The 27,877-nt window shown below is 42.5% G+C and overlaps 1 protein-coding gene across 2 annotated transcripts in view; it reads right to left on the minus strand.

The window, feature by feature from the left end:
* The window catches only part of SULF2 (sulfatase 2), a 475,361-nt gene that overhangs the window by 91,737 nt on the left and 355,747 nt on the right, over positions 1-27,877 (minus strand). For both annotated transcript variants that reach the window (XM_084854074.1, XM_084854073.1), the window contains 2 exons: positions 13,468-13,619; positions 3,932-4,101 (listed from right to left, as the gene is read on the minus strand). In XM_084854074.1, the coding sequence (XP_084710200.1) occupies positions 3,932-4,101; positions 13,468-13,619 (322 nt within the window). The remainder of the gene's footprint in view (positions 1-3,931; positions 4,102-13,467; positions 13,620-27,877) is intronic.

The following is a 27,877-nucleotide window of genomic DNA, read 5'->3' on the forward strand; positions in this document are numbered from 1 at the left end:
GAGACACAGAAATAATGAGCAACTGTCAGTAAAATAAACATGGTATGCCACCCAACCCATTTCACCAATATATTAGAGAGGACATTGCATCTTCTTAGAGTCTGCACAAGCATCACAGTGACATACAGTGTAGCACTGTGCACAGAGTTCAGCATCCTCAGAACCTCCGCTTTCATTTTTAAAAGCAGGTTTCTAGGCCTCTAGCCCTGAGAGTAGTACAGAGGGGACAATATGCCATCATTGTCTAATTCATTGTGCCATCATGAAAACATAACGGCAATAAGATCTACAGGTTTGGATGCCAGGAGGCAAATCTTAAAGAAGCTCCCCCCAATCACCATCTGTAGCCCCCACCTCACCCCCCCCACAACACATCATGCCACCCTCCAACCTTCAGGGGGCTGCAGAAGGAAAAGGGAGGCAGGAAAGTCCATTCCATGAACTGAAATCTGTTCATGTGAAATGTGTTCGGCTGTTGTGGTGTTACACCCAAGTTAATGCAAATACTCTTAATTCCCTAAAACATAATACGCAAATGAGGTTCAGCACCAAGGCTCATTATATATTTCCTGGATGGCTGTTTGAGGTGCACAGAGGTGGGGCAACTCTCCCTGGTAGGAATAACCCTCCATGGTAGGATTAAATTATCCGTGGCAGACAGAGAAACGTTATAAACATTATAAAACTTTTTCCTGATTTATCTAAAAGCTGGGAATGTGAAAATTGCTCTGCCCAAACGAAAATCTACTGAAACTGCAAGTATCATTCAGAGTAAATGAGAATATATTTCAGCAGCAGCAGATTATCATTAGGAGCCTAACACCCTAACTGGGGAGCATGAGCTAGACATAGCTATTCCAATTTCATCTGCACAGACGATCGTGGCTCATGTTGGCTCTTTAACAATAACTATCCAACTTGCTGAAAAGGCCCTGCTGTATTGTTAAGCAGCTGTGGTGAGTTTAAGCCTGACTAGCCAAGCATTTAGCAGGGAACCAAGAATATTAAAATGCTTATTTTCACTTTACTCAAACTTAGCCGGCCCTGAACTAGCTTTTTAAAGCATGTCCCACAGCTGGTCTGTGCAATTTCCATTTTCCCCTGCTTGTACAAGTACAGCCAGCAGCGGGTCTTCCTATCCCAGAGACAGGATTTGCATCTTACCCAGTGACAGCTGATGCATCTGAAAAAGCAAGCTAGAAGGAAGGCATGAGTCCAGCCCTGCAGGATCTCGGACAGCATTCTGGGTTTCCAGATTCAAACTGGAAACATCCTGACATGAGACTAGGCCCTATCCTAGGGATCTACCTAGGACTGTGTGAAGTCAAGCCTCAAAGCCTTCTTCAGATGCAGAGGCATGTTCAACACGGGCACCTGTGCTTGGCAGCCAGAATGCAGCCTGTGGACTGGCCAGACCTGCTATAAATACCCGGTCTCTTTGCCTGGTCAACAAATCAAGGCTTTCTGCCTGTTGTATCTGAGGCTCCAGCTTCCCCACATTTTGAAATTAAACTGCAGAATTTTGCATTGGCTATGCTTCTTGGTGCCATCCTTGAGGTCTGGGAAAGTGAGCTTGACTGACATATTTGGCGTGTATTTGTGGTTCTGTGTAGAATAGAGCTGGCAGGTGGAGCCTATGTGAACATATTGGAGGGCGGGCCGCAGCTCCTGCTGTAAAAGTATTCTTGGATTGCCCACTGTCCTGAATGCGCTTTGGAGCTTATGTGCTTCTGAAATAAGCACTGAAGTGAACTGCACTGTCTTTTAACAAGTGGAAAGCTTTGCTATGGAGGCTCTGTTTTGAAGTGTGCTCTGAGACAGGGGAAGGGAGGGTTCTCCTTTCAGGGAAGAAAGGTTGCTTATTATTCTCTCTACATTGTTAATGTTCGCTCTGATTTCAGAATGTTATTGTGGCTGGATAATGACATTGCCGCTTTGAAAATGCTGATGGTTATGGAAACTGTTGCTATGTAATGCCCTGAATGAATCTAAAACGCTTGGCAAATTCCTTTTCCAGTACGCTTTGCGATTTTCTGGCTTATCTGAAACCTCCTGCTGCTTAATCCACCCGAAATCCACGATCTTTTTTGATTACTACAAATGTAACCCTCTTATACTTAACAGATTTGTCTGTCTTATGGCCAAATACACAAAGCATAACAATTCTGAAAGTTGAACAAAAATACCCACTTCAAATTCATTCAGAAGCAGGCGGTGTGTATGGGGATGGGGTTGGGGGGAGAGACATCCTGGTTGCTCTACAAACTCTGATTGTATTTGACCTTGGAAAAAAGAGAGAATAAAATGCTTATAGAGACAACTGCAGGAGTCCCTATAAAATGTATCCAACCATCATGGATAAAGGCCTATTTAACAGCAAAGAAAACTACATGTGGTTTATGTGAACCTATATGCGTGAACCTAATTTTTATATCTCAGAGTGATCATTTTGCATATTATGGAGAAGATTCAGGGTTACTTTCAGCAGATTAATTACCCTTCACTGTGCTTTAACCAACCTTCTCTACATACACTCAAGGACTTTTCCTCCCTTTCACCTGCCCAGTCTTTCAGTGAATGCTATTGGGTGTGTATTTGCATTTCTAACCTACATTTATTTATTACTTGCCATTTGATTTAAAATATCTAGGACAATCTACAAAATAAACACACAGATACACCCCCAATGCCCATTCAAACAAATAAAAACAAAAAACAGAATTAACAGAAGCTGAACTCAGTGGTCATCAAGAACAGTCAGACCACCCCACAAAACCTCTGGAAGAGGGTCACCTTGACCTGGAACATAAAGGTCAGCAAAGAAATAGCAAGAAAAACTTCTGTAGGGAGGGACTTCCACAATATCTGTAGAGAAGGCCCTGTCCCATGTCCCCACCCACTGGACTTACTCACATAGTGGATGCAGACAGAGCAGGGCCTTCCAGGAAGGTCTTAACTAATTTATATTATTTATCATCAACATACAACTAAGGTTTACTGGAGCAGACAGTCTTTGAGGAGAACAGAACTAGATGATAGGAGGGATGTGTGGCTGCTGCCAAAAGCAGCAACCTCATGTCTATTCCTCTTCTCCCCACTGGAAAATGCGTAGAGAAATCAAATGTTGACATGATGTGGTCTAATTCCCCCTGCCCTCCCTGCAAGCGGCATCCAATGAAGTGGAATGGAAGTGGGGAGTGAGATGACTTCCCACCAGCCATTTTGTTTCTCTGCATGTTGCCAGAGTAGGGAGGAAGAAGATATGAGAGACTGTTGCTTCTGTCCCTTGTATCATTCCAGCTTAAGTATCTATGAAGAACCAAGAGTGACAGTTATTTTGTATTATGAAGCCTGGATTAAAGGTGTGTGTGTGTGTGTGTGTGAGAGAGAGAAAGAGAGAGATCTCCTACAACCACATGTTTCTGGTTCTCAAGGTCTGAGAGTAGGAGGAGTCTAGTCAGGGAAAGACATCTGAGTTGGCCTGTGTAGGACTGATGGACCAATCCTATGCATATCTAATTGAAAGTAAGTCCCACTGAATTCAATGGGACTGAACTCCCAGGTTTGCAGGATTGTTCAAATCTCATTCCTAACCCCCGCAGCTAAACTCAAACCAAGACCCTACCACATCTGTTTACCTGTGTTCCATGCTCTCCTTTTCCATTACTTAGTAGCCCTTGACAAAATCTTTGCCCCACAAAAGGGAGAAATTGCATAATTGCAAAATATATTCAAATTACAAACAATGGGATGCTTTGGGGGAGGGTGCAGATTTATTAAAAAAAATGCCAAGCTGTTCAATTTTTGCTACCTGTTATAAATGTATGCCAAGGCACAAATTATCCAGAAATGATTGCCCAGGAATTTGATGCCTTCACTTGGAAATGCACAGAACTGGTTTGTGTGTTGGTTGGTTGGTTGGTTTACTTACATGTGTTGCGAAGCATTGGGGAAGAGATGAGAATACTGAGGAGCTGAGTCTTCAGGGCCATGAGGAGCTGCATGGCTGAGAATCATCAATACCGGCCGATGAGGATACATCTTCTTTGAGACTCTGAAGAAACTAATACTGTCATTGGTGATTAAATCAGTTAGATAATCCTAAAAGTAGGAGAGAGAGGAAGAGATGGAGAATGTTTAGCAAGACAACAGAAGCCATCCACACACCTGGAAGGCACATAGCTATGCAATGGTGTAGTGATAAATTCTGAAGTGCAGGCGTTGGAGTCCAAAGCCATGCCCTCAAGGAGATTCCAAAAATTCAGGCAGCTTTGTTGATCCATATCAACAAACCAGTTTTCATCTCTACCAGGAGCATGTCTTTTGTAAAGCAAAGGGGTCTTAATCATCCATTCAAGACCAGGACATGTCAAAATACTACCCATTACAACAAGGAACAATATATCATCGCTGAGAAATTCATTTCCCCCCAGTTATGCTCAAAATCCTACAAGCTAGGCTTCAGCAGCATGTGAACCGAGAACTACCGGAAGTACAAGCGGGGTTTCAAAGAAGCAGAGGAACTAGAGATCAAATTGCCAACATTCACTGGATCATGGAGAAAGCAAGAGAATTCCAGAAAAATGTCTATTTCTGCTTCATTGACTACGCTAAAGCCTTTGATTGTGTGGATCACAACAAACTCTGGCAAATTCTTAGAGATGGGAGTACCAGACCACCTTACCTGTCTCCTGAGAAACCTGTACGAGGGCCAAGAAGCAACAGTAAGAACCGGACATAGAACAACCAATTGGTTCAAAATTGGGAAAGGAGTACGACAAGGCTGTATTGCCCTGCTTATTTAATTTATATGCAGAGTACATCATGAGAAACGCCGGGTTGGATGAATCACAGGTTTAAGATTGCTGGGAGAATTATCAACAACCTCAGATACATAGACGATACCACCCTAATGGCAGAAAGCAAAGAGGATCTAAAGAGCCTCTTGTTGAGGGTGAAAGTGGAGAGTGCAAAAGCTGGTTTGAAACTCAACATTAAAAAAACGAAGATCATGATATCTGGCCCCATCACTTCCTGGCATATAGAAGGGGAAGAAATGGAAGCAGTGACAGATTTTATTTTCTTGGGCTCCAAGATCACCACAGACGTTGACTGTAGCCATGAAATTAAAAGACGCTTGCTCCTTGGAAGGAAACCTATGGCAAACCTAGACAGCATAGTAAGAAGCAGAGACATCACCTTGCCAACAAAGGTTCGTATAATCACAACTATGGTTTTCCCATTAGTAATGTATGGCTGTGAGAGCTGGACTATAAGGAAGGCTGAGCGCCGAAGAATTGATGCTTTTGAACTGTGGTGCTGGAGAAGACCCTTACGAGTTCCCTGGACTGCAAGGAGGTCAAATCAGTCCATCCTAAAGGAAATCAACCCTGACTGCTCATTGGAAGGACAGATACTGAAGCTGAAGCTCCAATATTTTGGCCACCTAATGTGAAGAGAAAACTCCCTGGAAAAGACCCTGATGCTGGGAAAGATTGAAGGCAAAAGGAGAAGGGGATGGCAGAGGATGAGATGGCTAGATAGCATCACCGATGCAATGAATATGAACTTGAGCACACTCCAGGAATGAGCAGAGGACAGGAAGGGCTGGCGTGCTATGGTCCATGGGGTCATGAAGAGTCAGACACGACTTAACGACTGAGCAACAACAACACTTGCAGGCATGGAGGCCCCAGTTTGGATCAGAACTGAAGCAGGAAGGAAAGTGTTAAAAGCCCCTACCCTGCCCCCCATCCTCAGGTCGTAATCTCAATTGGGACCCCTATACTTGCTCTAGAGTAAAAAGAAAAGACGAAATGTGTGTACTGACAAAAAGCTAATCCTGACTCCAAATTGTGCACAGATTGGGCCATTCAGACAACTCTTATCAGTTCTAGAGGATTTTAGGCACTAGCACGACACCATCACTACCACCACCAGCCGCAAGACAGTGTAATTGTCCATTAGGGCCTTTGATAGTCATAATTGAGTACAAAATGTAGATCAGAAGTGGCCCTTATAGCATCGCTATAATTGCTCCAGCATCACTCCAGGGTGTTGTGGGAAATGAAAATGGCAGACAGCTTTCAGTTTCAGTCGCCCAGCATGGTGCGGGAGGAAGAGTGAAATGTAGGCACAGTGCTGGATCCCCAGCAACCGCCCAAGGATGCCATGTGCTGTTACCAGGTCCAACTTTGCGTCAATGCTTAGACTTCCTATAAGGCAGGGGAGGGGAACTTTAGGCCTGGTAGCCCAATCCATCCCTCTTGGGTTCCCCCACTGGCTCCACCCCTTTTCCCCTGACCACCGATTGTTTTGTGGTTTCGTGGCTTTTGTGTAGTTCTTTCTCCATTCCAAAAAATTGAAATGCCTCTCCTAATTGAAATGCCTCTCGCTTCGTTACTGGCAATAAAAGCTTTAAACTACAATATGCTGGTATGTTTTGAACTTTGGCCTTACCCCCTTTGCCTTTCACCCCTCCCACCACTGGAATGTGTGCCCTGAGAATTTATCAGAAACTTAATTCAGCCCTCAGGCTGAAAAAGTTTCAACACCCCTGCCATTATTTCATTTCATTAATTTCATTTATTATATTTCGGTACTGCCCCATAGCCGAAACTCTCTGGGCGGTTCACAGAAATTAAGGCCTAGTTCTCACTGAGTTGTAAACCTATTTCTGGTCGCTTCACATTCAGATTGCAGATTGGGTTCATATGACTGAACGGTCCTATAGCAAACTAGCATATCAGAACTCTAGAAGTGGGTTCTTGCCTAGTCTTCTCCCTGAAGTTCTAGTTCTGTATGTAGGAATCTTTTTTGTACAGACAATTCAGTCATGACACCTCTCACCTATGGCCTGTGCAGAGAGAGCACACAAACAGATTTACCACCTCAATGAAACTAGGCCATTGTTTCATACAAAACCCAATGTACAATATTAAGTGTTTATGTGTGCCTGTGAAATAAATGTGTTTTTCTAAATTTATTTTTAGAGTTGGCACTCAAGACTATCCGTCAAAACAGGAACAAACAGAAATAAGACTCTGTGGAAAATGGAAAATGAAATCCCACCAACCCCCAAAATATTTTGTTTTGTTGCTGAAAACACAATAAAAGGGTTTTTAGTAATTTCTTTCAATGCAATGTAATCAAATGAAAAGAAAAATACAGAACATTAAGACACTCTTAAGGTCATTCAGTATTAAATCAATGTGTGAAAAGCATACTTTGGCAAACATTTTCACAAGCAGCATATGCTAATAGCATTTGATTTTGTTGACAGTTGCTGTGCTATGCAGCAGAATGCAGCCAGCTGCATCAGACAGTACCGTAGGAGCTATGGAGGCAGGAACTGGTGACTGAATGGGGCAGACTCAGGGACCAAGGATAAGCATGGTTGGGCACCTTCCAAGGGCCAATACCCCAGGAGGAAGCCCACTGACAAGAGCCCTCTGGACTTGCTCCTCCTCTTCACCATTGAAACCAGCTTGTTCAGATGCCTCTCCTTCTGGCCCAGGCAATGGTAGTGGTGTGGAGAAGGAGCAATAGATGCCACTGCTGACTTGCTCACCAGCTCTCTGCCTGTCAAGCAAGCAAGTGGTAGCAGTGATGAGGATGAGGAGCAACTGTATCTGGTGACAATGCTGTGAGAAGGTAGACTCACTGAGGGAGGGGGCCCATTGAGGGTGCCTTGCCCAAGGGCCCTCAAAAATCTGAAGCTGGCACTGGTCGGACTGTGTCAGTGTGTGTGTGTGTGTGTGGGGGGGGGATTTGGGTTCTGCTTCATACAACAAAGTATCTTGATCAGCACTGACTTTGTTAATCGACCTCTATAGACCCCATAGCTGGTTTGGGGTGCTTTTAGAAGTCTAGAAAAGTCTAGAGAAGATACTTAAAAATGCCACTCTTACAGCCCCTGTCCTACATCTTAGAGCTCCTCACCCTAGTGAATAAAAGCAAGGTGTATCTGACCCAGAATTCTGTATCCAGCAGTGGCTAGCCTGCAGAAACTAACAAACAGGCCATGATGGAAATCACCTTCTTCTTTTCATTTTCCTCCAGCATCTGGGAAACAGAGGTATTGTGCTCTAAATATGAAGGTTATGGGTTTAACTTCATCCATCTACCCAAGACTATTACTTGTTGAAGTCTGACTTGCATCAAGCTGATCAGGGAAGGCAGAAATCACTTCCATCTGTCCTAAAGCAACAGTCCTGCCTTCTACCCCACTGAATGGTTCCGGGATTCCCAAATGGCAAGATTACTGATGCCCAGTGGTTAGACACTCTGTAGCACCTTTGAAAATTCTACCATCCTTGTCTAGAATTCAGGATGTCAGCAAAAGCTGCAACAGATTCAAATAGATCTCTATGAATCCAATCTGAGGATTCTGAAGCAGACCGGCTTTTTCCTAATCATGTGGAGTTGGACCGTTTTTTTCACCTTTGGAGGAGATTTGTGCTAATTCCCATTAGTGTTAATGTGCATTTGTGCAAATGTGCTCATGAATGAATATGCATGAATGCATTAGTGCTAATGCAAATTAGTGCAAGTAGAATTAAATTCTAGTAAAAAAAAATCTGATTCTATCAATGAGCGGATGCTGGAAGGAAAGACGCTGGACAATCCATGAAATACAGACAGAATAGATTTAACAAAATCCATACATCCCTATCCAGAGTAAAGGAAACAAGTATTTTTAAATTTAATAGTAACAACTCTCGCTTGACAGAGACTGTCAGTGAGTCTGAACATGAATGTTGTATTGCATTTTGATTACACATCATTTGGCACTCAGACATCTGAGGTTACAAAAAGGGGATCAATCGTTCAAAATAGAGCCAATGGGTTGCTAATTCATGTGCCAGTGGGGAAGATATTTTTGGAAACAGAAAATACACACACTGGTACCAAATTTAAGGATCATAAAAATAATATCTCAGAAGTCATGTTACTGTCATTGGTAGTGGAAATATAGTTAATGATACTACTTAATGATACTATTCAAAGGCAATGCTAATCATAGAATCATAGAATAGTAGTGTTGGAAGGGGCCTGTAAGACCACTGAGTCCAACTACTACTTCTTGTTAATTTAATGAGATGGAAAGGTAATAATTGGGAAGGGCCATGGCTCACTGAAGAAGCCCATTCTTTGCATATAAAGGGTCCCAGGTTCTATCCCTGGCATCTCCTAGTAGGGTTGGGAAAGGCTCCTGTCTAAACCCTCAGAGAGCTGCTCCTAGTCAGGCTAGATGATACCAAGCCATCCAGCCCTCGCCCAACTTATCTTGCCTCCTGAAGCAAGGCCATGTGCTGCCTTGCGACCCTTCCCATCTCTGCCTCACACCCCATCCCAGTGTGGGGCTCTTGCAAGAGCTTGACCACATCATAAGAGATGTCACTTGAACTCTTGCACAATCATGCTCTTGCAATAATTCAGGTGGGTCTTGCAAGGGTTTGGGTGTGCTCTCGTGAGAATTCGGCCAGGCTGCTGCAAGCATTCAGCCAATTTCTTGCAGGGTCCAGCTGCTACTGCAGTAAGGGGAAGAGGGGGGACGATGGCAGGCAAATGCCTCAGTAGGAGAGCAGCTGGGGCAGCAGTGGGCCCTCCTGGTGGGGGTGGGGTAGCAGCACAATTTGTCATTCCTCCTGCTTCGCTGCCGGATATCGGCACATCAGTCTGTGTCATGGTAGGGTTGCCCCTGGAGCCGTCTATTTATTTATTTCCAACATTTGTATGCCGTCCCATAATACAACATAACATTCTCTGGGCAACTTACAATAAACGAACATACAATAAATCAACATAATGCAATTTAAATACAAAATAAAATGTGAGACCATAAAAACAAAAGCAGCATAAATACAACAAAAAAGAAAAGGCACAGCAACCCCAAAATCAAAACACATATTTTAAAACTGAGAGGCCCAGAGTAAATGAATCATTCAAAAGGCCTGGGTGAACAGAAAGATCCTCAGTTGGCACTGGAACTGCTTAGTGATTTTATTATATTAAGCAGTATATAAGTATTATAAATAAATAATAATTAAAATGGCGGCACCAGGCAACCCTCTCTGGGCAAGCTGTTCCATAGCCAGGAATGCCATTACCAAAAAGGCTCTCTCTACTGTGGTTACTCGCCTCACTTCATTTGACGGGAGAACATGGACCTGGGCCTCTGAAGAAGAGCCTAAGGTTCGGGTAGGTACATCTGGAGAAGATAGTGTTTCAGGTAACCTGATCCCAAGCTGTTTAGGGTTTTAAGTTTAAAATCAGTACTTTAGGCCTGGAAACAGATTGGGATCTGTACAGCTGACAAAGTTCAGGTGTAACATGGTTAAAATGCCTGCTCCTAGTTAATAATCTTTCAGCCCTATTCTGGACCAACTGCCAAACTGGACCAAGTGCACTTTCCCAACCATTTTTGAAGGCAGCCCCACATACAATGCATTACAATAGTCTAAATGAGAAGTTACAAGAGCATGGGCAATTGTGGTCAAGCTAAGTCCATCTAGGCAAGGTTGCCATTGGTGTATTAGCTAAAGCTGTGGTGTTTTGAGCCACAGAGGTCACTTGAGTGATAATGATAATGCTGGCTCAATAAGCACCCTAAGACTGCAACCCTTATCAATGGTCTGCCTTGGTCTAAGGCAGTTTCCTGTGTACTTATTTAGGCTACAGTACAGAATACCATGGGACTATGGGCTGATCCACACATTAAAAACTAAAACAAAGCACGTGCATGGTACAGTCCTGCTGGGAATGTGCCACTTCAACATGCAGGTAAAGCACTGTGTGACTGAACACAACCCTGCATCAAAAAGTCCCTGCTTGTTGAACACTATCTTTTCAGGGAGAAATTATGCTATGTGCAGTGAATTTATCATAGGTTGGGATTTTTTTTTAATGAACAGGAGCATTCTGAAATGTTACAGTCCTAAAACAGCTGCATCATGGGGCATTTCTGAATGTGTATCATAGAATAGTAGGGTTGGAAGGGGCCTATAAGACCATCGAGTCCAACCTCCTGCTCAGTGCAGGAATCCAAGTCAAAGCATCTCTGACAGATGGCTGTCTAGCCTCATCTTGAATGCCTCCAGTGTGGGAGAGCCCACCAGATTGACTCTTCTGCTGTGTGCTGGAGATTTCTGACTTAAACTGATGTTGCTGTTGTTGTTTTTAACAAAGCATTGCTGTAAGACAAGTCATTTTTTTAAACTTGAAATTGTGATGCACTAACCAAATTTCCCAAATATTTCCATTTTACTGATGGAGAAGAGAGGCTGACATGTCCAAAGTTATCCAATGAGTTTATGCCAAACAATCATTTGAAACCGGATGTCCCAATGTTCTTTATCATCTGCAGTTCAGGTTTGCCACGACATGCAGACTGCTTGAATCCGCCCCCGCATGACAGCCATTCTATGTGACAAGCTATTCCGTGAGTACCCTCCACTGTGCAATTTCTCCCCATACTACCCCAAGAAACACCACAAAATCTGGTAGCAGCATTGCACCAGAGAGGCAATCTATATGGTGAACACATGAGACAGCTTTCCATACAGAGAGCTTCGGCTATTGGGCGGTATAGAAATGAAATGAAAAAATAAATAAATAAATAAATACAGAACAACTATCACATGGAGGCAGCTTCAAATGACCTTTCTGTTATATTAGGAGAAGCAATCTCACAGTGGTTCTAAAATAACAGCAAAATAGGCATCATGATGCCAGGGGACGGCAGGGTGGAGGAGAGGAAGAGGATCTGTATGTAACTTGTATGCAGGGGAAGTGGGGTGGGAGAGGTACAGAATGTGTCATTGTGTGTTCTATGCACAGAAACATTGCACTCTTTGTGGGGTTGCTCCTAGCCCATCCAATTTCAGACACACAGAGTATTTTCTACCATATAACTTTATGAGAACCATTGAAAATTGAGCCTGCTTCTGCCTGCATAGCCCTAACCTGGGTTCCATTTCATAGAGCATCTCTAGTACACCAGCCTAAAATCCCACATTTAAAACGGGGCTTTTTGCTTCTGTTTTAAATGCAGGATCACAATAGACTCCCTTTACATGTGCTTCCTTTCCCCCCTCCCCTTTCCCCCTCCTTCTCCCCCTTTATCTGAGTCTTCCATACATTTCATTGGTCCTCTTCTTGCAGCTTTTCCTTTTTCATGGAAGGAACTCAAGCAGGGCACAAACGGAGTAATTTAATAGCTCATTATCTCTGAGCTCTTGAACAATGGAAAAAGGGTCATTTAGTGCAGGATGGACACCCTGGAGGTTCATGAAGTCATCTAAAGGGCCTGCGAACTTCTGTGACTGAGCAATCTCAATAGCAGCATAAAAGCTCCATGTGAAGAAGCCCTTAGTCACAGCAGAGTGGGACAAAGAGACAGAATTCAGGATCTGGTTTCTATGTATGAGATCTATACATTTCAGTATGTTTTTATCTGGCATTGTATTTTAAATTTTTGTTTGATTATTTTATTTTTATATTGTAGCTTTAAACTTTTAAACTTCTCTATTGTATTTTATCATCTGTATTTTATTGTCTGGTATTTTCTGGTTTAAATTATTGTGAGCTACTCAGAGAGCTTCAACTATTGGGTGGTATAAAAATGTAATAAATAAATAAAATAATAAAGTCTAGGCCTAGGTAGCTATTTGATTTTAATTTCCTACCCACATCCCTTCTCACACTAACAAGGGCACTTTGTATATTTAAAAAACATACATTTATCCTGTCCTCTGTCAGAGATTTTAGATTCAGAAGGTCACATTTGAACACCCCTTCTTTAAATTTAGGTTTATTTAACCACCATTTGGATATCTGGAAAAAAGTGGGTATCAAACCTCTTTTGTTACATTACTTTCTGTGATAGTGGATGGTAACACCACATGATCATTACACATCAAGTAACTTAAAAAAGTGTTGGATCAGGAAACATTGCAATTAGGGAAACAGCTAACGTGATCTCCTGATCTCCTTTTCATAACATTGCAACTTAACACTGGCTGAATTTGTGGATTACAGAGTCCCCCCAAATCAGCATACCACAACCATGGAAACAGTGATTTTGCAATAAAGGGAATTAATTACATGCATGCAGCAGATCAGAATATGTCTCTCTGTGTTAATTAAAGTAGAGAACACCAGTCAATAGAATATGAGTCAAGCTACAATCAAATCTATTTCCCAGCTGGTAGGACAAACTGGGGTGTTTACTGTCTCAGGAACTGCCAGCTGTTGCTAAATAAATTCTAAATTATACATCCCTCCAGAAATAGGACGATAATGTACAATCTAAAGGAGCAGGTTTATGGATTGCAGTTTATATTACCAGCAGTGGCTTTCAAATATGAAACAAATACTTTAATTAGACCAAAGCTATAAAGCATCTGTATTGTTCTCACAGTTGTGGCCAAGGGGGGGGGGTTAAAATAAATCAATAGGACCTACCCTAGAGTAGTCAAATCCATGCTTTTCCTTCACTCCATTTCTACAGAGCGTGTAGTTGTAAAAACGAGAGTTCTTAAGTAATCCAACCCATTCTTTCCAGCCAGGAGGCACATAGGAACCATTATATTCGTTTAGGTACTTCCCAAAGAAAGCTGGAAGCAGAGGGGGAAAAACATATTGTGAGGAGACAGCAGTATATAAACGTCTCAGAGATAATTGTGTTATGGAGTTCTTCAGTTTTCACCTCTTATGTGAAATGCTCATATTTGCCCTGTCCCAAGAATATTTCATACAATCCAGAAAAACAAAAAGTTGATTTAAAGTTTACTTGGTGCTAACAGTGCATTAGGCATAAAACAGAGTATGGAATGGCCACAGATTCTGCCCAGAAAATGTACAACAAGGCTTGCAAAAAGCCACTAGCCTGGGCACCCATGATGACTAAGAATCACCTGCAAGCAACCAGGAAGGGACGCTCTACAAAACCAAGTTTTTTCCACCCGTTCAGGTGATATTCTTCATTTTGCTTGACATTACAGGCTTTCATTTTCGAACTCCACTTCAGGAGCCACCAAAGCAGCTAGTCCTACTAAACTGTCACGTACATTGCATTTATTTTCTTTAATCCTGTCTGCCAAATAGCAAATGACTTGCAACACCTTTCTGCTGACGAGGTCTTCTTAGAACTTAAGTTATGTATTCTATCTAGTCTGCCTGTCCCTCCTGGAACTCTCAGTTTAAACACTAATAGGTTCTGTTACTGGCAGGGGGGTGTTTATTCATCTGTCCATGATGTCATTCAAAACCTGCCCAGCTCTAACTGGCCCAGGGCACTCAGTTCATGCTGATCTGGTTACTAAAGGGGGACATTTATGTTTAAAAAGAGGTGGGACTTGAAAACAGCTGGCCCCTTCTGAGATGGAGTCCACCTTATAGCTGCTTAGGAGAGAAATTGACTGCTCCACAAACTGAAGAGAGCTAGAGACCGTGCAGTCAATACCATTTTCGACTCTGAAAGGACTTGAGAAAGGGAGTTTTGAAAGTTGTTTTAAAGCTCTGCTTGATAGTACCACCTTAGCCAAGCAGTGAAGAAATGAATCAGCCTAAGCAGTCCTCTGTTCCAATATGTTTTATGCCACTGTTTTTCTTGCTATCTTCTCTATAAAGATGCATACAGAGGTGCATAAGAAAAGCCAGCAAGTATTTTGCCTACGTGGAGTGAGCCCAGCTTCCCGATCGATGCCTTCACTCTTGAAACGCCAATGTACCTGCCTCCATAGCAAGCACTGATTTCCTCCAAGGAGAGAGTGCTTTCTGATGTCACAGGTGCCCAGCCAATCAGTGCTCTGCACAGCTTCTTGTGCTTCACACGGGAAGAACGTATTCCTCTTAAGCTCAATTGTCAAGAGACTGCATGTGCAACATGTTGAGTGTGCATTCCAGCATGGAGCGGCTCCTCTCTGTAATGTACAGCATCTAGACTCTCCCTTATACAATACTTAAATTTTCTATGAGTTTGCATGTGTTCATAAGCCTCAGGGTGACTGCCGCAGTCATCAGTTCTGACAGCTGCTACGGCAACCCACAAAGAGAGCTCCCTCAGTGTTGTTGCAGCTGTTCATGCTCACTCCCTGGCAATGCTCAACGTCTTCTTCTAGCAGCAAAGAGGAACAAGAAAATCAGAGGCTGAGTAAGGAAGGAAGCAGAGCTAATAAACAAGTATACACTGAAATATCATGCAAAAATGTGAGTCACCTTGCAAAGGTGAGTGCAGATTTTGCACAGCTATATAATAGCTAACTGACTTTTAAGTTCATGCAGAGTTAGAGATGCACAGACAAAGTCCAGTTCCATCACTCTGGCCATTGAAGTCACACTGTCTTTGCCTTTAATTAGGTCATCTGCCTCAGTCAGACTAAAATAGCAGTAATGAAAAAAAGTTAAATCCAAGCTGTTGTGAAGGGATTAAACCTCTCTCTGTGTGTGTATGTGTGTGCGCATATATATACGTGTGTATATATTTTATTCATACTCTTTCAAGAAAGGTCTGTGGAATCAAAACACTTTCTCAGATTTCTTTGCTTTCTGAGTCACTTCCAATATTTAGTAAGATAAATACAATCCGCAATAATGTATGGGTAATTGAACAGTGGAGCAGCTTTCTTCCCCTGGCCTTGGATTCTACGGATAATGGATTAAAGCTATTGATTTTTGTCCACAGTGGCAGATACATACACAAAGTCATGTAAAGGTTTTTATGCCTCTTCATTATATTACATCCAAACAGAGTTGAGTGTGACACTCCTCCTACACTTTCTCCCTGGAAAACCAGTTCTCAGTTTACCAATCAGCACCTCAAACCCTTTACCCTGGAGGAGCTATCAAACACAGGAGAGTATGACTTCACCGAATGGCAAAACAAAGAGATGATTTTCAGAAGCATTTTAGCCAAACTCATCATGATACTGCTTGTTAGGATGCCTTTTTATTCTTTTTGGATGACAAAAAAATTCTTAAGTGCCCCCCGCCCCTCCGGCACGGCCACACACAGAGCCAGTGCCATCATTCCATTCAACACCTCCTTACATCTTTCGTCTCTTGAAAGGCTAATCATATGAAAAAAACACCTGCATTGTACAGAGGTCTACTAAGCTACTTGCTAGTTCACCACTGGCAGGTGCCTTTTTTAAACTGAAAGGGCTCTGTCCATCTCTAGAGCCTGGAGAAGTCTCACAGCTTTCTAAGTGTTTCCAAAGCTCAGCACAACAGAGCAATCTCCCTCCCCAACCTTGGTGCTAGGAGAGGAGGGAAGGAGCTTGCACTGCAGTTGCACTGGGTATCAGAGGTGCTCAGAAGTGCACAAAACTCTCAGCAGGCAAAAAGGGGTGTTGGTGAGCACCAATTTTGGTTGGCTACCATGGGCAGTCAAGAATTTGTGGATCCCTGGTGTTAATTTTGTGAAGACTGCATTTGCTCATGCCATTTTGGATGTTTCCTTCCTTTTTTTATGCTTCACCTATTGGTGCTACCATCCTACATTAGTTCCTAGTTTAGCAGCTCCATCCAATATAACAGGAGGAAATTATAACTTGGTATTTATTTCTGATCTGGAAATGTCTGTATCATAGTCTGTATCATATCATAAAAATTCAGAATGTCACCTACAGGTAGTAAATCTTTACATTACATTTCATGCCTGCTTAAAGATTTTTGCAGAATATTACAGTGCCCTACTCAGACAGTAGAATTATTTTTTATCACTTTGCCCACAAAAATATATGACCAGACTGCTTAACTCTGGAAAGGCATCAGCTTATGTTATGTAAAAAGTACCTTTAGAAACAGAATCTGTGTTGTTCTATTTTGCAATAAAATTGGAAGAATCACTAGGAAAAACATGGGCTTATAAATAGACAAAAGAATCAGTATAGTCTTAATGAACCTAATTAAGAGAAACCTCCCACCTATTAATAGTCTAACCACAAACATTCCACTCTACCAGAAGTAGATTTCAGACACAAGGAACTGTAAGATTCTGCAATGGCATTTTAAAGTAGCTTCTTTTTGGAGAAAGTTTGGCAAGAAAAACAAAAATCCAGCCTTTTATAAATTTTGCTTGACATTTCTCTCTGAGGAATGGTAGAAGTAAGGTTAGGTTTGAAAGCCCAATGCTGCTCCCAGTTTTCCCCAGTTTGTCCATTTCCACAAATGTATGCTAAAGATATTTATTTGATTACAGGAATCATGAGATCATGATTTAGTAGACATTTTATTCCAGTTTCAGTCCGCAGAGGTCAGAGTGGAGTTTGAAGCAAGGACAACAAGATGGAATCAAGAAGGAAGGACAAAGGCAGAGCAAAATGCAACTAGGAAGTGTCTGGGATGTATTAATCAAGCAAATTAGTTCCTGCTGCGAAATTAAGAGGTCTAGAGCAGCCAATAGCCAACAGGATATGTAGAGCCAATTAAATAGTTTAAATTGCTTGGTCTAGTTCCCAGAACCCTCTGTCTCCTGTCTGGAGACAGCAGTTGGCGACGTTAATTGAGAAGGGTTAGTGTGCTTAACCAAGGCCTTGTTATTCAAGTCCTTACATTTTGTTAACCTGCTATTTGGCTACTCTTCTGTGTAAAGAGTCCTTACAAGCTTCTCAGCTTTACCTCTAAGCCTGACACAACCAAGGGACAGCCTTCCCACCAACTAACTTCCATTTAGCATCAGCAGAAATAGGACAACACCGCCACACTTACAATGCAGTTCTGCACCTCTTTACTCAGAATTCCCACTGCGTTAAATGGGGCCGGCTTCTAAGTAAGGGCATAGGATTGCAGCCTTGATTGGCTTTTTAGAGTCATTAAAATGGGCATGCTTTAGAAACACTCCATTCAAGATTAGGGATGGATGGATCAGTCTAACTTCGGTCTTTGAACATAATGTAGGGGCTGCAACTAGTACAGAATGCTGCAGCCCATTTACTGAGAGCAGGTCACAGGTTTGAACTAAGCTGGTGTTGGCCCACCACTACTGGCTGCCAGTTTGCTACAGGGTCCAGTTCAAGGCATTTGTTATGACCGTAAGGGCACAATGCTACTGGATTGACAGCTGCCAGACAAAAGGCTCTGAGTATCTAATGCTTCACCTGACTGTTGCCAGCAGGGCGGGAGGAGCAACGGAGGTCTTTCAGTCTTTCCATCCTCCTTTCTTGTATTTTCTGCAGACGGGCCTCTGAGCCCATCTAACTGACACACACACTTGGGTGGGGACAGGAGCTGAGAGACTTGTGGGTCCAGTGGATCTACAGCTTCTACCCTCCTTGAACACTTTCCCACCCCCCCACATACCCATTTCCTCCCCACCCAAGTTTGTGACACCATCCTTGGGAGAGAAAATTGCCATTGAGCTTTCTGTGGTAGCTGGGAGGGAGGGAGTTATGAGGGGAAACTACTGCTTGGATTCCCCCCACCTGAAGTTGTAGCACTGTTTACAGCCTGGGGCTGGGGGGCAGATTCCCAGCATCCCACATAGGGATGTACAGGTTTTGTTAAATCCATTCCATCTGTGTTTTGCAGATTTTCAGGCGTTATTCGTTCTGCCGTCCACTCACTGATGAAATCAGATTTTTTGGGGCAGGGGGAATGTCTGAGAATTTCATTCCTGTTTACAAATGCGCATCTGTACAAATCCCGCTCCCCACAGTTTTTTAAAAAACAGTCCGCAAGTTCGTGGAATCTACATGGCTCGGGAAAAGCTGGTCTGTTGCAGGATCTGCAGGTTGGATTCATAGAAATCCGAACTTGTTTGAATCCACTGCGGATTTCTCCAACATCCCTAACCCTATAGCTCCTTAGATGCCATCTCAGGGACATGAGTCTGCTCTCTTAAAGCCCTAAACAGCCTGTGCCCAGCATATCTGAGAAAGGGAACATCTCCTCCCTTAAGTTTTGAAAACCTATTTGTTCAAACAGACTTTTAATGTGTAGTAGTCTACTGCATTTATAGGTTTCTGCTTTTAAAAAGGCTGTTCTCTTCTAAAGCTGCTGCTTTGTCATGTTTGTCCTAAGCTTTATATGAATGAATGAATTTGTCTATATATTTACAAAATATAATACTATATAAAATACAGAAATGCAGAATTCAAAGTAGCAATATAAGAAAACCACTCAGTGATACGCATTTACAAAGTGTCTATAACACTGTTTTCTTGTTTGTTATTTATATGTTTTGTAAGCTGCTTCGGGTGCATTCTTATAGAAAAGTGGTGCATAAATAATTGTTGCTTGTGTCAGTTTCACATATGTTAATGTATATGAATGTTGCATTCCATTTCTGCATCAATCTGTGTTTTTCAAAACACAAACAAAATGTGCATTATTTTTTATATTTGTCTTTCACAGAATACACATTTTGTACACATTTTATCCAGAAATACAGATTTTGTATGCACTTTTCATAAAAAGTATTTTTATACACATTTTAACCTAAAAGTATCCATTTTTATACTAATTCTGGAATGCTTTTTGAGCTAAGAACTGTATCGCAACATTTGGAGAAGTGCAAAACCCAAAGAATAGCTGTGTTAAACCATGTATTAGTCCGGGAAGCACGAATCAGGTTGGTTCCAACACGGGCTGAGCAAAATCCTTGAGCTTCCCTGTTCGAGATATGGTGCAGGAGGAACAACATGTTGTGTGTAATTCTCATGATTCTTTATTTTGCGTTACAAAATGAAGCTACTGTGGCATGATAAAGGGAGAGACTGATGCAAGGAGAGACAGTTTTCCTATTGTTCAGTGTGCTGTCTTTCCCCACTTAACATCTCCCCCAAGCTGCTTTTATCCTCAAAAGTAGCGGAGGGAGGACACATATATATGTCCTCCAACAAGAGTAAAAGCAGCTTGAGGTCAGCTTTTACCCTTCTTGGCACAAGGGTTAGGAAACCTGTCTCCTCCTGCACAACTCGTCCTTTTGAAACTGCTGCCTCAACAGCTGCATTTTGTAAACAAGTGCATAAAAAGTCTGGCAAAAGGATCACAGAACTATATGTAATAAATAGTTCCACCCTGCTTACTAATGGCAGAATGAGAGCAAAATTGGGAATGTGTCATATACCATGTATCAAAGTATTTACCAGTATCAAAGCATATTCTTATGCTTTTATAAATTGCTCATATTCACTTTAGGGAATCTATATCATCCTTTTGAAAAGGCATGGGCTCAATCATCTGATAAGCCTTTTCAAAGAAATTTTTATCTTTTTTTAATGTAATGCAGTCTCTATAGGATGTAAATCTAACATGGATTGTGGAAAGCCTTTGACAAACATCAAATGCATTGGTTAGGATTTTACAGTTGTGAAGATAAGAATCCTTTCTCTTTTTTTAACCAAATACCAAACTAAGTATTACTTCTTGGCTGAAATGATAAATCAATACGAGAAAGCATTATTCTTTAAATGCAGGTCCTGGCATCACATCGAAATAATACATTAGCAATAGGAGAAAAAATGAAAGAAGGGCCTGTTACACCATATAAAAATACATTGAACATAGATATATTCAGGTAAAAATAAAGAGACGGGGGAAAATAAAATAAACATAGAATGTTTTGTGGTACACACAAGGGAGCATTAAATGCTTATATTGATTCTTTGGCTTCATTTTATGGCTATGGGTACATTCGTAGCTGGAAAGAAAGGAAACCATAAATGATCTCATTGGTTAGTGTCCCATGCCAGCCCTACTTAGAGTAGACCTATTGAAATCAATGGAACTTTTATTAGTCACGACTAACTTAGGTTCCATTCATTTCAATGGACCTACTCTAAGTAGGATAAACATTGGATACTCCCCATTGTGACTATTCATTGTTTATATGTGTTCATGATACTTTACAGAGCAAAAGATATAAGTCCCTGCCCTGACGACCTTACAATCTACATTTCATAGGGCGACAAAGAAGCAAAATTAGGAATGCAAGCAAATGCAGTTACACACCCCAAGGCATAGTCTGATGGCATATCATGGCTTACACTTCCTGAAGCCAAGCTGCTCTAGGTCTGGTCAGTGTCTGCTTGGATGAGAGACTGCTGGGAATTCTATGCACACCACCATGAGACAAGATACAACTGTAGTTATCATCATCGTATTACAGAGTCAGTATGGTGTTGTGGTTAAGAACATGGGATTAAAAGTACAGAGATTAAGGCTCAGATCCCCATTTAGCCATGAGGCTCACTGGTTCATCTTGAGCAAGTCACTGCCTCTCAGCCTAATCTACCTTACAGGGTCATTATGAGGACAAATGGTGTATGCGGTGTGGGTGAAAGCCCTTTATGCCTCCCTGAGCTCTTTGGAGGAAAGGCAGAGTTTAAATGTAACTAATAGCAGTAATAGCTGGTGTACGAGAAAAAAAAATCCAAAATCCAGTTAGCCAATATTTTTATTAAAAAGGTAAAGGTGTCCCCAACCAGTCGTGTCCGACTCTAGGGTGCGGTGCTCATCCCTGTTTCTAAGCCGAAGAGCCAGCGCTGTCCGAAGATGCTTCCGTGGTCATGTGGCCGGCATGACTGAAGACCAAGGTGCACGGAACGCTGTTACCTTTCCCGCCGAAGCGGTACCTATTTATCTACTTGCAATTTCTTGCTTTTGAACTGCTAGGTTGGCAGGAGCTGGGACTGAAGACGGGAGCTCACTCCGTCATGCAGCACTCGGGTCTCGAACTGCTGACCTGCCGACCTTCCAGTCTGCAGTTCAGCGTCTTAACCACTAAGCCACCACGGCCCTTTTTTTTTTTACAAAAATGTGCAAGCTTTTGAGTTTTACAGAACTCTTCCATCAGGCTAGGTGATTAAAAAAAAAAAAAAAGGGAAGGGGACAGGAAGAGAAACAGAGAGGGCCAAAAATCTGGCCAGCCCAAAAATCATGGCCACAACACCTGGCCACATTTCTGGACTTTTCTGTTTCTTTCCCCCATCCCCTGCTTTTGGTACAATCTAGTCTGATTAAAGAGTTCTGAAGAACTCAAAAGCTTGCACATTGTTTTTGTGGAAGTTTGCTTGGTCCTAATAAAGGTATTGCCCCACTGTGAGTAATAGGGCTTTGTTGGGGATACAGATTTAGGATGGAACTAGTAGCCCTGCATCATGTTCTTCCTACCCTTCCATAATATGTGTTACCTTGCATCGTACACATTTTCCTGCCAGTGGCACCTAATGATGCAAAGTAGGGCAGAGAAACGCACAATGCAATGACTTCAGCACTCACAGCACATTGTGCTAGGTGTTACTGGAAAAATGCTACACAAACCTGCCTCTGTGTTTCTAGGAGAGTTTACTTCCATCCTAAGGAGATAAGCCAAAGGCTTAGTGGAGGAGGCGGGCTTTAAGAATGAGAGTTGGCTCCACAGTAGTGTTCTGGGAGGGGATTCAAAGCATCAGGAGCAGTAAGGAGAAAATGAGTGGAGTCATTTGGAGAAGACAAGAACCTCAGGCAGCTCATGGAGCTCAGCTCAGTTCTTTGTTGACACACTTGAAGTGCTCTGGCAGCTGTATGTCAGTGGTAGACCACCTGCTTTGCATGCAGAAGGTGCCAGGTTCAATCCTCAGCACCTCCAGGGAGGGCAGGAAAAACTCCCTCCTGAAACCCTGGAGAGCCACTGCCAATCACCTGAAAATACTAGGCTAGATGGTCTGATATAGGAAAGGCAATTTCCTATGTCCTACATTAATTGGATTTCCTATATCCAATGTTCACTTGATACAGCAAAGGAAAAATTATGAGTAGATGCATCCATCCACTTAAGTACTTTGCTAATGCCTTTTAGAAGATCTATATCCTTCACAATCCCAGCATCCAATTCATCCATGATCTCATCTCAACAACTGGGGCCTGCATCAAGGGTAGGCATGGTTGGCCACTAGCCGAGGACCCACACCACAGCACAGAACCACTGACAAGAGCCCCCTGGTCTTGCTGCTCCTCATCACCATCGCAACCTGCTTGTTCACTTGCCTTCAGCTCTGGCCCAGACAAGGGTGGTGGTGAGAGCCTGCTTGCTCACGGGCTCTCTGCCTGTCGAGCTAGGAGGTGGTAGCAATTATGAGGAGGAGCAATAGCAGCTGGTGACAATGGCAGTGAGGAGGCAGACTCACAAAGGGAAGGGGACCATTGAGGGTGTCTTGCCAAAAGGGCCCTCAAAACCCTGGAGCCAGCACGGTCAACAATCCATTTCCTGTCCTTTATTCAGGATACTGCATCAAACATATTGAGGCACGTAAGGGGGCAAGCATACGAACCCAGCAAAACAATGTGGTCATTTGTGGTGTACCTGAAGGTGTGGAGGGCAAGACGTTGATTTCTTGCATATTTTATTTTTATTTATTTATTTGCAATATTTATATACCGCTCCACAGCAAAGATTTCAGAGCGGTGAACAACAAGATAAAAGAATGAAACCCCATAATTAAAACAACTAAAACATTTTAAAAGAACAGGTTCTGAACTTAATAAACCGCAGCGGGTCACTCAGGGAAGGCCTCTCGAAATAGCAACGTCTTCAGGAGGCACCGAAAACAACACAACGTTGGCGCCTGCCTGACCTCCAAAGGCAGGGAATTCCACAGGAAGGGGCCACAGAGTAGCTGGCACCTTTACTGGAATTAAGTACAGAACTAGCTAGGGCTGAAACTGTTTAAAAACCATTTTAGACTGAATCTAAACTTTCATGTGATTCTATGGTAACCTTCAACAGGAGCACTGGGCAAGGTCACAGTTTCTGCACTGCAAGCAGTAGTGGTGAACAGCAGTCTGTTCCTGACAGCCCAGCTGATAGTTGGGCTTCACAGGCCTCACAAAAATGTGGGCCTGCAGCAGGGAAACAGCAGTCCTGCCTTCACCTCATCTCCCAGAAATCCCTGCAGGCAAGGGTGTGTTTGTGTGAATGGGTGCGTATGTTTGTGTGTGAGTGAATGGGTCCCTGTGAGTTGCATCCAATGTTAGTCCTACTTAGAGTAGACCCATTGAAATGAATGGGACTTAAGTTAGTCATGACTAACTTAAGACCCATCCATTTCAATGGGTCTACTCTAAGTAGGACTAACACTGGATAAAACCCTATGTGTCCTGTCCCTGTGTGTCCACCACCCCACTCACTTCCAGCCCATCCACCCATGTGGCCCCTAAAGGCTTCCACAGCCACCAAGGTAGCCCTGCACTGCAAGAAGATTGACTGCTCCTGGTTTTGAAGGTCTCTCCTTAATGACTCTGAGCAAGTGCAGGTGATGTAAACCTACTGTTGCTACTCTTCCATGGGAGGACAGAGGTTATTAGGTGGGAATTTCCAATCTGATCAATTTTTTTCTATAAAAGGTCAAACAATTTGTCTTAACAAATGAAGATCCAATGAAGCAATTTACTGCTGTGGAGAAGGCATGACACTATATTATGTATTTTCTTGGTAGGGGTTTCCCATTAGATATCATTATTTATTTCTTTTTTAATGGATTTTTGGAGACTCGCTTTATGAGCAATTCACTTTATGGGTTCCCCCCCCCTCAATGTATTCCTAGCATGTTTCATTAGTTATTGTAAAATATTGGTAGGAAATTAAAATAAGCCAGTTTGGTGTAGTGGTGAGAGTGTTGGACTGGGAGCTGGGAGATCTGGGTTCTAGTACCCACTCGGCCATGGAAGCTCACTGGGTGACTTTGGGCCAGTCACAGACTCTCAGCCCAACCCACCTCACAGGGTTGTTGTGAGGATAAAATGGAGAGGAGGAGGATAATGTAAGCCACCTTGGGTTCCTTGCAAGAGGAAAAAGGCGGGATATAAATGCAATAAATAAATAAAATAAAATACAATGAAAAGAAAAGAAAAGAAAAAGAATGCAAGCCCATAATTCAGGAAGGACGAAACATATGTATGGGAAATATGTAAATATTAGTTCTGGGACAATAAAGGACAAAAGTGAAAAAAGTACAAGAATCTGGATACACACGAAGATTAGACTGTACCACGACACAGCAGGTTCCACTTTTACAAGGAAAGGAGCTATCAAATTGGTTAGACCTCTTCAGTATATTTTAGCACAGCCCTGATGTTGTATATTTCAGAAACTGCCTTCCAGCACAGCAGCTTTCTAAAACCATTTAGGTATCATTCATCGTCATTCGAGGAGCATTTGCTAGAGAATAAAACACCCCTTTCTTAATTCCATGTAGAATTCAGGCCTTCTCTTTAACTCTGCTGTAATGCATACAGCATAAGCTGAAATGTCCCAGTGGGAAGTGATCTGGTTTTAGTGGTTAGGAGTCAGCATACAGAACTGTGACTCAGAGGGTAGAGTCCCTATTCCTGGATCTGACTTATTCTACAACCTTGGGTAATGCACTTCCGTTGTTTGCCCTTTTGTCTGTTTGACTTTGAGTAATTTCCCTACCTATACAATCAGCTACTTATTTACAAAAGGTTACAACACAATTACTATTCTACCTATATTACCTATTCCTGTTAAGCACAGTAACAATTCTTGGTGAACTTAAAACCTGTAGCTCCCTGGAGAGTATTTTATAGGCACAAAATGTTAAAGCAGAGACACTTTGTATATTGCTTTTTAATTGATTTTTTCTTGCAAACCTCCTTGAGCATTCTTGCATATTAGTGACACATACATTATAAAAATATATAAACATACTGTTTATAAATACATAAACTATTTTGCTGTGAATTATCAACTGTCATCTTCACTACATGGTGTCCATGGAAAAGCCATGGTTATATTGGCTCTCTGATGAATCAGGCCATGGAATGCCAATCATGTGCATTTACTATCATGTGCAGGATTTGGTTTTGAACACAGCATTGCTAAAACTACTTGCTTATTATTATTGTCCCCCCTATCTACAGGAATGTTAATATTATTTTTCTCTCTTAATTACTGGGTCATCAACTTTCTAGAATAGTCATGTTAGATCCCTAGCCAACTAGGGATCATGTAATAGATGGGATGATATCACAGTCCTACACAGCCACATATCACTAAGAGATAACATCACGGAGGACAATGCCTCCTGGGTTGTGGCACGTCCAGTTACTGAGGGGAAATGACATGGGAATCCCAATCATTTCGGGAATATCCAGAGAATGTAATAATGGCATGCTACTATGTAGTCAGTCCAAGTTGGCTGACAAATCTAGATACACAAAGGCAATGCAGCATAAGAGCAATGCTTCCTGAATATGTGAACACTTTTGTCTGCTTTCAAAGCAATCACTGAAGTGAAGCAACCATTTCTTGAAGCTGCTGAAAATCTTATCGAAAAGTGATCTCTTTAACATTAGACCTAGTGCTGCTAATCGTTCTTCCTGTTCAATAGGTAATTCTAAACCCTTGGATATTTTAATAACATTCCTACTTCAGCTGTGTGCAATCCAAAATACACACAGTCTCTCCTTTGCCAAATATATGCATGGCTGACAACCCCCCCCCCTCAAATATTCAGTTTAACAGAACAGAATTCAGCCAAACTTAGACCTAAGTTGAAAGTTCTCCGAATAACATTTTCAGCTTAAATTTTGGAGGGCGTGGGGAGACTTAATGAAACCACCTGACCCCATTCTGTTTTCATTGCTGCTGCTACTAGATCAATCACTCTTTTCCCTCCTCCTGGTTCCTCCTCATAACATAAGAACATAAGAAGAGCCAGGCTGTATCAGACCAAGGGTTCATCTAGTCCAGCATTTTGTTCACACAGTGGCCAACCAGCTGTCGATGGGAGACCCACAAGCAAGACATGAGTGCAACAGCACCCTCCCACCTATGTTCCCCAGCAACTGGTGTACATAGGCATACTGCCTCTGATACTGAGGGTAGCACATAGTGATCAGGACTAGTAGAATCATAGAATAGTAGGGTTGGAAGGGGCCTACAAGACCATCGAGTCCAACCCCCTGCTCAATGCAGGAATCCAAGTCAGAACACCCCTGAAAGATGGCTGTCCAGTCTTGTCTTGAATGCCTCCAGTGTGGGAGAGCCCACCACCTCCCTAGGTAATTGGTTCCATTGTCATATTGCTCTAACAGTCAGGAAGTTTGTCCTGATGTTCAGCTGGAATCTGGCTTCCTGTAACTTGAGCCCATTATTCCGTGTCCTGCATTCTGGGATGACCGAGAAGAGATCCTGGCCTTCCTCTCTGTGACAACCTTTCAAGTACTTGAAGAGCACTATCCTATATCCCCTCTGTCTTTTCTTCTCAAGGCTAAACATGCCCAGTTCTTTCAGTCTCTCTTCATAGGGTTTTGTTTCCAGTCCCCTTGATCATCTTGGTTGCCCTCCTCTGAACCCTCTCCAATTTATCTGCATCCTTCTTAAACTGTGGTACCCAGAAGTGGACACAGTACTCCAGATGAGGCCTAACCAGTGATGAGTAGAGGGGAACTAGTACTTCCCGGGATTTGGAAGCTATGCTTCTATTCATGCAGCTCAAAAGAGCATTTGCCTTTTTTGCAGCCACATCACATTGTTGTTTCATAGTCAGCTTGTGATCTACAACAATGCCAAGATCCTTCTCGCTTGTCGTGTTGTTGGGCCACATATCCCCCTTGTAACTGTGCATTTGGTTTCTTTTTCCTAGGTGCAAAACTTGGCATTTATCCCTATTCAATGTCATTCTGTTGTTTTCTGCCCAGCGCGCCAATCTATCCAGATCACGTTGAATTTTGTTTCTGTCTCCAAAGTACTAGCTATCCCACCCAATTTTGTGTCATCTGCAGATCTGATCAGCATTCCCTGCACCTCCTCCTCCAAGTCATTAATAAAAATGTTGAAGAGCACTGGGCCCAGGACTGAGCCCAGTGGTAACCCGCTTGTTACTTCTCCCCAGTTTGAGAAGGTCCCATTGATAAGCACTCTTTGAGT

Source organism: Heloderma suspectum, chromosome 4 (assembly GCF_057233095.1).
Source record: "Heloderma suspectum isolate Gila_16-S chromosome 4, 16-S_ref, whole genome shotgun sequence".
In the NCBI taxonomy this organism is placed as follows: Eukaryota; Metazoa; Chordata; class Lepidosauria; order Squamata; family Helodermatidae; genus Heloderma; species Heloderma suspectum.